Here is a 13,355-nt window from a genome sequence, read left to right on the forward strand (position 1 = left end):
TGAAGTATGAAAACTTGACTTTTTTCCTCTAGATATTTACTGGGTCTTTTAACACCTCCACTAAATGCAAAGTGGAAATGGAAAGAATATGTCCAGCGTTAGGTCTAATTACAAGTTGTTGGTATACTGGTTAGGTTAAGAATTGAGAGGTTTGGTTGGTCTGTTTTTTTTTTTTAATGAAGTGTGATGAATTTTATTTCTACTTTTCCAATACCACTTCAGAATTTTAATTTTTTTAACAAATTATAACCAGTAGCAAATATAAGGAATTTTTTTAATAGGCAGTGAAGGATTGGGGTGAGCTGGTGTGTGACAAAAGTCAGCTTCTTTTAAGTGTTCTTTTAAGGGTCTCTGCCACAAAGAAAACACTCTCCAAGTACAAAGGCAAAACTTAGCTGTGTTTAACAGCTGAAACTGAAACCGGTCATGAAAAAAGCGAGCACATTTCCTTAGAGGGGAGGGAGAAACCCTTCTTTTCCTCCATCACAGACACTGCACAGCCTTGAACTGGAAGCTTTACGCCTGACCTTAAACAATATGCACACTTCCCAGCTGGAGCTTACGCAGGCAAACCTGAGGAAAGAGAAGGAGACTGCCCTCGTGGAGCTGCGGGAGATGCTCAACGACAAACGTGCGCAGGAGGTGGCGATCCTGCAAAGCCGCCATCAGCTGGAGTGGGAGAAGATCAGAGAACAATGTCTGAAGGAAAAAGAAGACCTGAAGTCAAAGCATCAGCAAGAACTAGGTATTAAAATTGGGGAATAATGGCCCAGTATTTTCTCCCTGCACAGTTTCCTGACTTGGTGTAGAGCTGCCCTTTGAGTGACAGCTGGTGTTGCCTTGAATAGAGACAGGGGTTGGACTGCCACGTGCAAGGGTGCATGTTTTACATGTGAAAATAAAGTTGTGCAGACACAAGTTTAGCTTTTTTTCATCTGTATGAGTGTTTTGCTGTGTACTAAACTGAACTAGTTGCTTTCAGGAGGCATTAGACCAAGCTCTCATAAAGAACTAAATCAGTGCAAAGAGTAGAGCTCTTACCCCTTTTGTTTCTTCTGGAGTTTTCTTTCCCTAGGTCAGTACTACCACTGTCTTTCCGAGAAAGCTTCCTGGCTTTCCCTCTCAGTGGTTTCAAAAGGAGGATAAAGGAGTCGGAAAGGAAGCTCAGTGACAGCCTGTAGTTGTGTGTCCTTTGGGATCTGTTTCATATAAGAGTGTATTCTGGCATCAGCATGAGGAAAGCTGCACTTTGCAGTCCTGAAGGCCTGCTGATGGTGCTCTTGGCATTGTTTGGGAAATTCGCCTCTTCCCAGGTCAGGAGACCATTTCTGACCTATATGGCAGAGCTTGAGGAATTTCTGGAGAAAGATGAGTCTTGCAGCAATTCGCTAGAGAACTTTACAGAATCACAGACTGGTTGGGGTTGGAAGGGCCCTCTGGAGATCATCAAGTCCAAACCCCTGCTAGAGCAGGTTCACCCACAGCAGGTTGCACGGGATCATGTCCAGCTGTGTTTTGAGTGTCTCCAGAGAGACACTCCACAGCCTCTCTGGGCAGCCTGTTCCAGGGCTCTGTCACCCTCACAGTAAAGAAGTTTTTCATCGTATCCAGATGGATCCCTGGAGATCACCACTACCTGCAGGCCTCCAGCTAGACTCTGCGCTGCTGATCACACCCCACTGAGCTCTGAAATAAGGTTTAGGACCCGTTCCTTTAGTTGTCCTTCCCGAAGAGGAAGAGAACATTCTTTTAGGGCTGTTTCTTTTTGACCTAAGAGTAGGAAACCATTTGTTACCACCATGCAGTGAACTGATGGCACAATGGGGCTTGGGAGCAGGAGGAGGTCTAGATGCAGTTCTTAGTATCAATGCTGTTGATGTGCCTTTTGGCAATGTAACTTAATATGAATGTAACCATTTGGATGTAGAGGCTGAGAAGAATCTGGCATCAGGTGATGCAGGAGGCTTGGTGGGAAGTTGTGGATACTGTTACCTGGGCAGCTAGAGGACAGACGTTTCTCTTCAGAGAGGCAAAGATTAGACATGACCCAACTTGTTTGAGTGCTGGGACAGTGTCTTGTAGCTTAGATGATATTTCTGCCTCTCCTGGACCATTAGCTGGGTAGCTGGCACCAGCTTAGTCTCCAAGTTCTTGTTTCCCACAGAAGGAATTGAAACATAGTTGCATGTTATAAATTATTGAATATTATAAATAAGCCAAGGCAACAGTGCTTTGATGCTGTGGGAAGGTGGCTGATAGGCCTTTACAGGGTACCTGCAGACCAAAAAAGGGGCTGAACAAGAAGCTGGAATGAATCTGGGGAAGAGCTGGGGAGGAAGAAGCCATTGGTGTCAGAGATAACTGAGCAGATAATGGTATCTGTCTTGCAATTTGTTTCCTAGGCATTCATAGAAGAAATTTGGTGTTTCCTACCTGCTACTGCTGCCTGCTACTCCTACTGTGTCCCTGGAGACGATTCTGTGATCGTAGTGACGTGCAGGGAAACGCTAAAATGGCATCACTGAATTCCTATCTTTAGGATTTTATTTTCTTTTAGTAACATGTTCTCTGTAGAGCTAAGCAGGCTTTGCTAAATAAACTGAACTTTACCTTCTGAATTGCCTTTGCAGCTGTAACTGCTAGATGCTTGTTTTCTAAAATGAAAGTGAATTACTGGGATATAACAGAACAGCAGGTTTGGATAGAACCCAGCACCTTACCCTGCTGTGTGCCTGCCTATTTAAGTCCTTGAATTTGATGTTGAAAATTGTAATCTCATCATATTTCTACTTATCATTTAATCATAACATTTTATGTAAATTTATTAATAAGTACTTTATTTCACAGCTGACCAGAGAAAGAAAATAGAATTGGAAATGGAAGAGGCACATCTCCAGGCATTAGAGGTACAAATTCTGTTCTTCCTACAAGAAACAGTAAAGCTCCTTTCAGAAAACAAGAGCTGGTACAAGTCCCGTATCTGCTACACATTTATTGTAAAGAGCAAATAAATGGAGAAAAAAAAAGTAATAATTTACGACACATGTTTACTTTAATAATGTTGTCTTACTCTCTTAGATCCTCAAAAGAGCCTGGGAATTAGAGTCTGACACACGTTTAAAAAACATGTGTGAAGAGCTATGTGAAAAACATCATACCGAGATGATGGAACTGCAGAAATCTCTGGAAATGGATTTAGAAAAAGTCAGAGCAGAGCTGGGGCTTCTTTCTGTTGAGAATGAACAGTCTAAAAGTAAGTACTGTGGTCTGGAAAGCAGTTGTTTTACTGAACAGTGGCACAGTCGAGTGTTTTGCAACATGTATAAAAGCAAATACAAGATATATGCGTGTACTGTTACTTAAAAGCTGGGACGGTGGCATGACTGTCTAGAAAACAGGTTGTAAATGAAAAATTTTTTAAAACCGAGGTAGCATTGTTGCATTTTGACTTCCACAGAATATGAGGTAGAAACATATTAAAGGGAGGTGCTGTTTTGCTTCCAGTCGAAAACCAGTTTTGACAGTTTCTGGATTAATCAATATTCTGATTAATATTAATAGAAGCTTCTTCTAACAAAAAATCATGTTTGGATTGTGAATAGTTAAAGCTCAATGGAACAAAAGTTTCAAAAACTGGCTGTCTCTTGGCCAGCAGTGTGGGATGCAGAGACCTAGAAAGCACTGCGTGGAAATGTTTGGCCTTCAAATACTTTGCTATTGAAGTATTTCCGTGATTCCCTGTAAGCTAACATGCAGGCTGGAGACATACATGTGTATTTTTGTTGCACAAAAGCTGGGCAGGTTATTCATTAACCAGGATGATGGAGTAACAGAACTCATTTTTAATTTTAGTAAAATGTATAGAACTGGAGAGGCAACACCAGTTAGCCATTACAAAATTACAAGAACAGCTGCAGGCTGAGCATAACCATGTCCTAGAAGAGATGAAGATGAAAAGCCAAGAAAAAGAACAGAATCTTCAGAAGGAGGTAAATTACATTTCTTTAGTTGTTTAGAGTGGTTGAGTACTCTCTGCATAACAAAAACTAGACCATATACATATCATTTGGGTGACCTGCTTGTATTTAGGGATATTACTGAAAAACCAAAATGCATCTCATGAAGCAGGTAGATCCTCTGAGTTTCCATAGGAGTTCAAAACCTTTGGAATGCAGTTGCCTTTGGGCCATTAGGTGCTGTCTCTTCCTCTGTATTTATATGCTTAATTTTCTCGTTCTTGTGTTGTGTTTTTATCTAGCTAACGCTTTATTTTTTGCCAGTGAAGATAAATATGGCATCAGGAACAAATTCCTCCCTCTCAGAGAAGTGGGTGTAATAGTTAAGTACTACTGAGTATGTGATACTGTCAGGAGCTGAGAGTCTGCTTGTCACTAAGTGTTTCCACCTATTTCTGACACAAGTGTCTGTTGCATATAAAATAAGCAATTAGAACAGAATTGTTTAAAAAGTTGTGGTTTGTTGTTTTTTTTTTTAACGTGTTTTCTGTAGCTGGACCAACTTCAGGTCAAGCATGAACAACTCCAGGCTCAGTCACAAGAAGAAATCCGGCAGCTTTGGTCTCAGCTCGACAGTACCCGAGCGAACCGACAGGAGCTAAGTGGTATGTTCAAAACTGACACATTTGATCTTTTGCCTCTTCTCCACACAGAAGTACACATTATTGACACAAAATTCTTCTAAGTATGTACCAGAAACACACAGGTAGGCCACAGTGTCCAGGTGTATTAAATAAAACAGCCGGTTTGCAGTCTAGTGATTGGAGGTGACAGGTTTTTGCTTGAAATGAAGATGGACATGTGTCAGATGTGTGTGCACAAGGAGATGTGTAATACATGAAAGAAGAACTTTTAGAAAAATAAAAAACCTAGAGACCATGAGTTAACCTTGACTCTGCCTCTGTTCACCTTGTGTTGAGACTGTGACATGAGGTTCTTGACTTCTGCTGGGGTAGTTAAAACAGAAGGCACATGTAATGTGCTTCAAATACAATTTCAGATTTTCTGAATAATATAACTGTAAATCGCTTTTGAAGTATATTAGGGTTTTGTGAGGTTATTGTTTGTTTGTTTGGGTCATACATTAAAAAAATTTCTATCTAGCCAGACTTGACTATTTCATAACTTTATTTTGATATTACAGAATTATAGCACATAGCACTTTATAGTACTTACTGGAATATTTCTTCTCTGTAGCTCTAATCTTTAACCTTTCAAATGTCTTTCCATGTTTCTAATCACTCACATTCCCATTCTTTGGACGCTTTCTGTTTCTTCATCTTACTTGAAGATGGTGAGACCAGAATGCAGGCCTGTGGTCCAGGTGAGGATCTCTCTTTTGGTGTGTGAGATCTTAGTGTTTGTTTTGCTCTGCTGTTCTTCACTTGAGTGATCATTTGACAATGTGTTTGGATTGATGGGCGACTCCTGGTGGTGGATTCAAATCATAGCAGCTGGATCATGGATTACTGCTCTGATGTAAGAATGACATGTCAGTTCAAAGATGTTAAACACTTTTTTAGGGGGTTTATTTTGTGCCAGTAGACTTTGCTGGTTAGGCAAAACCTACCCATGGCAGATTGAACTTCCTTTACCTATCTTATTGATGATGTTACCAGTCCCTTCTTGTCACTTGATTTCCGCTTCCACCGGTCCCCGTGCCTGGCAACTGCTCCCTTTGGAAGCAGGCCTGAGCCATGGACTTGCTTCACGGAATCGTGGAATCATGGAGAGGTTTGTGTTGGAAGGGACCTTAAAGATCTTGTTCCAACCCCCTGCCATGGGAAGAGACACCTTCCACTAGACCAGGTTGCTCAGGTCCAACCTGGCCTTGAACACTTATTTCTTCTCTTACTCTTTCTATTTGAATGTTCATTGTGAGAATTTTTTCCTTCCAAGTGTGCATTTTCTGGCTTGCTGCAAAAAAACCACAGTGTGACAGTCAGCTGTGTTGCTCCTGGATGGCATCCTCTGTTTCTGTTTCTAAAGTTTCTCTTTTTGTGTAATATAAGCAGCTGCTTTTCTCCAAGCAAGTTCTTTCTTTTCAAAGAATTTCACCAAGTTCTTTCTGCCTGAAATGCAGTTCCCTCTTCAGTTGATTCTTTGGGGATTCAGTTAACTGTAGTTATTTGGAAAGCTGAGCTATCTGGAAAACTCTTCCTCATGGTTTTTGTCCTTTTTTTTCCCCCACCTTTTAACTTTCTGGTATGTTACTGCTGCTTTAATACAGAAGATGGGGCAGAAAGCTCTCAGAGGGCTGTTGAATAGGCTGCAGTGCTGGCCATTGTCCTTGCTCCCTGGAAGGAGGACAGCTTGCTGAACCAGCCTTTGATAGCTGCTTTCTGCTGCATTCCTGTTTTGTTGGATGGTTCTTCTTAATTCAGTGAGTTCAGCTTCTGTTGGTGCACACGATGAGCAGCCAAACCATCAATGAAGTAATCCAGAATTGATTTTATTATTTTTATTTCTCGTGATTTTTGTTTTTCTGCTTAGTTTGTGCTAAAGTTTGTTCCGTTTGGGTAGTTTTGTCTGGAGCAAATTAAATGACTTTGACTAATTCACTGCTTCTGGGTGCTACAACAAGCAGGTGAGAAGTTTAAGCAATAGTGCAGGGCTCTGCATGTTACTAGACTAGAGCTGCAGGAGACGAGGAGGACTAGCAGTCTGCTGATAATTTTGATTCTCATCGTGAGGATGGTTTCTCTGAATGCAGTGTAAATGAGAATGTGACTTCAGAGGAAGAAATGTTTTGTCTTTCAGAAGTTCATTTTCTTACGTAGCTTGTGGGATAACTTTTTGCTGCTGTCTAAGTGTCCCGGTTCCAGCCAGGACAGAGTTATTTTTTTCAGTAGCTGTGAGGGGGCAGAGCCTGGAGGTTATTCTGGAGGCTGTGAGGTTATTCTGTACCACATCAGGTCATTGCTGTGGGCAGAGGGAAGGGACTCTCTGGCTTCTGAGAAGAAGGATGTGGTGGAAGGGGGAAGCTGCCCACCATTTGTTAATTGTCACCCGAAGTCCACCATGAACATGTTTTCCATGTGAATCATCCTCTCCTTTGTACACTTTTGTTATTAATATTGTTGCTGTTAGTTTTCTTACCTCATTGCTGTTTCCAGCAAATTATTCTGATCTCAACCCATGATCTTACCCCTTATGTGCCTCCCACTGGAGAGGGAGGAGAGGGGAGCAGCTCATGGTCTTTTTAGTGGGAGTACTAAATTGGGGGATACCATTCCTGAACCGCAACACTCAGCAACTAAATCTGACCTTTACAGAATTACTTAGCCTAAAGATATGTATTCTTAGTACTTGTGTTGGTTTTGCCTCCATTCCAGAGCTAAAAGAGCAGCTCCTGGCTCGTGCATCACAGGTAAAGGAAATAGAGCGTTTAAAACAAGAGTTTGAACAGCAGCATCAGCAAAGAAACAATGAGCATGAAGCTCAACTGGAACAACTGAGGCTTTATTTTGAGGAGAAGTTAAGAGTTGCTGAAGAAAACTACAGAGAAGAATTGACTTTGTTGCATCAGAGACTGCAAGAACTGAAGGACTATTCACTATCGGAGTTGGAAATGAGTCAAGATCAAGCAGGGGACATCAGGTGATCTATTCTTTTTCCTTTCATCCCATGCAATGACAGCATGCTTCCTTTTTATTTTTTTTAATACAAAAGAGGATGTTAGCCTCTAAACATTCTGAGATTGAGCATTAGGTAGTTAGAAACGTAGTGATGGATGTGATGAGGGCCCAGCCCTGAGCAGTTGTTGTAGTTGCTTTTTGCCTACTTTCAGTAGTACACTGCAAGTCATCAGGTTAACTTGACTCAATTCATGACATGTTACAATCTTAAAAACTTTAAAACCCTTTTCTCAGTTCTTCTGTCACAGTTTTTGAAGATACTGCTGACAAAGAGAGAAGAGTTGCACTTGATCAGCTAAATCAACATCAGGTAGGATTTTGATATACTGAAAGTTCTGTTGTTCATTATATGACCTGTGTGAACATAGATGTCTAATTCCTTGCTCTTACAAAGAGTTAATTAATTTCAGACGTTTAGTGAGGCTTAATTATTTTTGACAAGTATGTTTTATTGACTTAAAATAGTTCTCAGCCCAGCAGGACAGATCAAACAGTGTTCTGTAATTTTATGTGTTTTATGTGCTTTTTGGCTTATCCTGTAACGAGTAAGGAACTCATCTACAAAGCTCTTCTACACAAGTGCAGAATTGTTGTTTCTCTTCTCTATAGTCCTGGTAGTAACTGTGCCTTTCTTTGCTGTCTGTTCTCTTCAGACCAAGATGCTAGCTCGGTCCCTCTTTCATTTATGCACCTATTTTCGTGCACCTTGTTGTAATTTAAGATCTCGACATCTTTGCTCAACTTGTTTCAAGTTGACTAAGTTTCAAAAAGGAATTTTCCTTCCTCTCATTGACAGATTTCTTTCATGGTTTCTTGAAAGCTAAAGATCTCTTCCTAACCCTTTACTTGTAGGAAGAACTTGCCTGTCTGCAGCAACAACTTAAAGAACAACACAGGCATGAATTAGATTCCTTAAGATCCTCCCTTACACTTCAGTATAAAGAGGACCTGATGAAAATGAAGGTGGATCTGTCAGACAAATGCATGACAGAAATTGAGGCAATGAAGAGAAAGCATTGTTTAGAACTTGAGCAGCTCCGTGCCCAGCTTTCAGAAGAACATTTTAAAGGTAGGATGGTCTGATAGAGTGGGAAGGAAAATGGTAAGCTGCTTGTGTGGCATATACTTTTCTTTAAACAGATTTATCTGTTTAAATTTGTTATTATCGAGCACTTATGGGCATGTTGAGTTGTACTTCCAAAGATGTGGTGATCTGAAGTTGTTTATTCTGTAGTAAAAATGACTAAAACTGTAAAAGGATCAGCTTTCCATTTTTGATGCCTAGAAGGGCACTGTCACACAAACACCTGGATTTAAAATCCGTAACTTACAGTTAGCTAATTAACACATATTGTTATAACTATAATTCAACTGTATGTTGGTTGAAAGGATCAGTACAGTTTTTTAATGCGCAGTTATCTTTATTTATTTTTAATAGTAGACAGTATGTCAAAACTGCTTAAATTAGAACGTTTAGAGATTGTCCCATCTGGTTTTTGGGGAAATGCTTTATGTAAATAGTATGTACAAAAGAGAAGATGAAACTTCCATAAATCTGCTGTTACACTGCCCAAAAAGAAAGTCAACTCCTGTGGCTGTTGCAGATAAGGAGGGAGGACTGGCCACAGGATTTATGATTGTTCTGTGTGTGTTGATACTGATAACTTCCATAGGTGGTGATAAAATAGAACAGAGTATAAAATCATCCTGATATGGGATTCTTGTTGTCCTGTAGTTAGCCTGGGTAAAGCTGACAATATTCAGCTTTATTTCTGTGCATTAGCAGGATCTGTTAAAATAAAATAAATTCCAGAATGTCATTTCATTGTCTGGTTTGGGTTTTTATTTTACTTTTTTTTTTTTCTTTCCAGAGATCACCAAACTGCGTCTCCAGAGTGCTCATGATGCAGCATGCCAGGTTGAAATGGAGGTGGCTGAGCGAGTGTCTGTGCTGGAGGAGGAGCACAAAGCCAAGCTTTCTCTCCTCAGCTCTGAGAAACAGCATATTGCAGAGCTTTCAGAGGAAATAAAGCGCTTAAAGGAAGAGATTGTAAAGCAGAAAGATTTTTCTGAGCAGAATGAGAAGCATCTGAAAGAAGAAATGGAAAAGGTTAATTTGTGTTACAGAACTGTTTGGTGTAGATTTGGGCAAGCTCAAAGATTTGGGATCTGTTGGGAGGGCCAAGGGAGGCAGAGGCAGCACTTCCCTTTAAATGTCCCTGGGTTAGGGATAGTGGCTTCAGCTTTAAGTGGACTTGCCTGGATACACACAAACGTTGGAATACAAGTCTGTTTTGGTGTAGCTCTTGTACCTTCCTGTTCAAAGTCTTAGAGTTGAGAGAATCCTACGTAGTACCGTCCCTCTTACTGGTTAAATCAGCTGTCCCATCTGAGGATAACCTTAAACTGGATGTTAATTAGTTGTTTAATTTGTTGCAGTATTTGAATGCTAATGAGAATTAGATAGATTAAGCTCTTATTTCTCAAGTCTTCCTCTCCTCCCTTTTTAAAAAGATGGATAAGTGTATCCTTTTCCAGACTTAAAAAACGATGAAGAAAACCAGGGAAAGTCTTTTTTTTTTTTTTTTTTTGCCTTCTTTTATTGAACAATCATTTGCTCAGAAGCTTTGGCTTCTGTTTTTATGCTACATGCTTTTTATGTGGCTTTTGTGTTATGTCCAAGAACTGCCCTTGTCATGAACTTGGACACTACATGGAAAATACCACTGGAATGTAGAAGGAGAAGTTTAAAAGAGAATTTTATTCATACCCAATATAAATACCTAAGATGCCCATAGCTGTATAAGTTGAACTCCTGAAAAGAAGTGACCTCAAGAGAAAACAAAGTGACCTCAAAGAGAAAACATATTAATGCTAGAATTTTGCCTTAGTTTTTTCTTATCTTCCTTACCCCAATTATTTCTCAAAAATGCATTCAATTTAATGCATGTCAATTCATAAATTGCCATTTCAGCCTTACTTTTATTAGGAAGGGTTACTTCACTACAAGAATTGAATCTCTTCAGGACCTTAAATGCCTGAGAATGTTCACTTCATGCACTATGCACTTCAGTTTGGTTTTGGTGTTTTATTCTTTTTTTTTTTTTAATAACTGCATTCACAGGTAAAATATGAAATTGGTGAGGATCACAAGAATAAGTTAAGAGAAGCCAGAGAAGAAGTCCAGAAAATAGAGACTATGTACAAAGAAAAAGAGAAGAAGTGGCAATGTGAAAGTGAGGCCCAGAGAATCCAAGCAGAAGAGAAGTTATCACTGCTGTGCGTCGAGCTGCAAAACAGAGCAGAATCTGAGAAGCAGAGTTTGCAAAAAGAGTTTGAACTTCGTGAAGCTGAAATGAATCAACTTCGAGATCACCAAGCTGCCAGAATTCTGGAACTGGAGAAGCTGGTGAAGGAGCAGCAAAACAACTTGCAGCAGCTGGAGGACAGCCTTGTGAGTGCGCAGGCTGCGCAGAAAGCCCAGCAGCAGCACGAGGCTGACCTGCAGGCAGCCAAAGCCCTCATGGCAAAGGAAATGGAAAAGGCCACACTGTGTCTGCAGGAAGAATGTGCACTGAAACTTATGGAAGCACAAAACAAGTAAGTCCAGAGTGTGTGAGCAGTTTCCCTTACCGGTTCACTCGTTGTTACGGTTACTTTTTCTTATTTTAAACTTAATGAGTGGTAGTGGTGTAGATTTGTCACTTGATGGCACTAACTAACTTACATATGTAAGGCTTGCTGTCCCAAGGAACAGGAATGCTGTCTATTATGGCTTGCTCTATAATTTTGCTTTGTGTAAATGCATTTTATCTAGTCTAGCAGAGAAAACATAGTCAAGTTCTGCCTATTAAGAGTACAACACAGCTGAAAATCATATGCCAGGCTTTGAAGACAGGAAATGTGACAGGACATATAAGTAGAAAAATTCTCTAAATATTTTCAAACGATTCAAATGAATTTGAGCAAGCTTTTCGTGGTGAATGAAGCTTGTGCTAACTACTGAATGCTGAGGTTGATATGGCCCCCTCTGGTATTCTTTAGTTCTGGTTAGATGTGAAGGCTGGAACTACTGGTTTTCTTCCCTTTCCTGCACCTGTTTTGTAAAGTGTATTACAGAAAATATTCAAGCAACCACATGTTTGTATCTGCATGCATTGCTTCAAATATATCACTTCTTTCCTCCCCAAACACATGCTCACAGAACAAGATTGGAGAAATAATGACAGTAAGAAAACACTGAAAGCAGAAACTTAACTTTTAGATAATTGGTTGCTCTTTAGTTATTGGTGTCTGCATCCAGAAATACCATAGTTACTGATTACAGCAAGTGGCAGCACTTTAGACAGTTAATTTTCTGCATCAAGCTTTGAGCAGACCACAGAGAGATGAGTTTGAAGGAGCCCCCACGTATCCCACATAATGCTTCCATGGTGGTTTTATGTCTGTCTTTAGCAGAAGTTTTTAGAGGTGTTTGTTATGACAGTGCCTTGAGGGCAACATATTTGAGAGGTAGCAATGTATATACCTAGATGCTCTCATGTGGCAGTGTTTTAGTTTTAGTAAGTTAATAGGGGTCTCTCTAGTAATAACCAGATACTACCAAGTGACATTGCAGAAACCTTTAATTATGTGGCTATGAAATCGTTGTTGTGGCTTGCTTTGAATTTAGTTCTGGTTTTGAGCATAAAGGAAAACTTGTGGAGGCAAAGTAGGATCTATTTATTTTCCTTTCATTTTTATTTATTAGTTCAATTATTAAAAAAAACCCAAGCAGTGCCTTTTTGACAATAGTTTCTTAACTTGGAAATAATACAGGTTTATGGAGGAACACAAAGCTATGACTCAGAAATTCACAACTGAGCAAGAGATTCTTCTCCAAGAACTGAAAAAGAAACATGTGGATGAGCTGGAACTCCAAAGTCAGCACCTACAGGAGAAGCATAAGCAGCAAATTTTGTCTCTGACAGCTGATTTTCAAACAAAACACCAAGCTGAAATTGAGACTCTTAAATCTATACTGGAAAGTAAACAGCAGATTCAGCTTGAAGGTTGTGTTGCTGAACTACAGACAAAGCATCAGGCCCAAATTGATGAGTTGGAGGCTAAGCACTTATCAAATCTGGATTCCTTGGAGTCGTCCTACCTGTCTGAAATTCAGAATATAAGAGATGAACATAGTCAGACTTTGGAGAAGCTACAGCTGCGGCACATGGAACAGCTCCAAGAACAGGATAAACTGCATCAAGCACACCTGGTCCAGGAGATTGAGATGCTGAAATTAAAGCATGCTGAAGAACTTCAGCTTTCCCAGAATAATTTGAAAATTGAACTAGCTACTGTTCATATGGAAAAGCTTAAAGCCATGGCTGTTGAAGCAGAAGAAGCTCATAAGGTGAGTCAGAAAGAAAACCTGGCATAGAAGGTGAAATTTCGTGGTAAATTGTGTGGGATCACCTTTTCCCTTGTTCTCAGGGTACATTTCTATGCCCTCTTTGTGCCAGCACTGACACTTGTGTGTGGCTGTATTGAGAGCTGAAATAGGAAACTCCAGCTGAAAATTAAGCCCATCTGTTGCCTCCTGCCCCAAATGCTCACTCTAATGAGTTTTGTATCTCAGCGTGTGGAAAAGGTACAAATGAGGTAAATCTTTCAGCAGAATTCAGACCCGAAAGTCTCCATTTTGTGGCTCAGAGCTTCT

The 13,355-nt window shown here is 40.1% G+C and overlaps 1 protein-coding gene across 7 annotated transcripts in view; it reads left to right on the forward strand.

The window, feature by feature from the left end:
• Nucleotides 1-13,355, forward strand: part of PCNT (pericentrin) — a 78,326-nt gene that overhangs the window by 14,795 nt on the left and 50,176 nt on the right. For 4 of the 7 annotated variants that reach the window (XM_027751973.2, XM_027751975.2, XM_039381358.1 and 1 more), the window contains exons 10-21: nt 490-745; nt 2,848-2,906; nt 3,079-3,253; nt 3,853-3,989; nt 4,510-4,621; nt 5,308-5,340; nt 7,352-7,616; nt 7,889-7,964; nt 8,507-8,723; nt 9,526-9,764; nt 10,779-11,254; nt 12,473-13,049. In XM_027751973.2, coding sequence (XP_027607774.2) covers nt 490-745; nt 2,848-2,906; nt 3,079-3,253; nt 3,853-3,989; nt 4,510-4,621; nt 5,308-5,340; nt 7,352-7,616; nt 7,889-7,964; nt 8,507-8,723; nt 9,526-9,764; nt 10,779-11,254; nt 12,473-13,049 — 2,622 coding nt within the window. The remainder of the gene's footprint in view (nt 1-489; nt 746-2,847; nt 2,907-3,078; nt 3,254-3,852; nt 3,990-4,509; nt 4,622-5,307; nt 5,341-7,351; nt 7,617-7,888; nt 7,965-8,506; nt 8,724-9,525; nt 9,765-10,778; nt 11,255-12,472; nt 13,050-13,355) is intronic. The other 3 variants (XM_039381359.1, XM_027751979.2, XM_039381356.1) reach the window with 1 other exon arrangement.

The sequence above is a fragment of the Pipra filicauda genome, unplaced genomic scaffold, assembly GCF_003945595.2.
Source record: "Pipra filicauda isolate LSUMZ 115617 unplaced genomic scaffold, ASM394559v2 scaffold21_size4447388_pilon, whole genome shotgun sequence".
Taxonomy (NCBI): Eukaryota; Metazoa; Chordata; class Aves; order Passeriformes; family Pipridae; genus Pipra; species Pipra filicauda.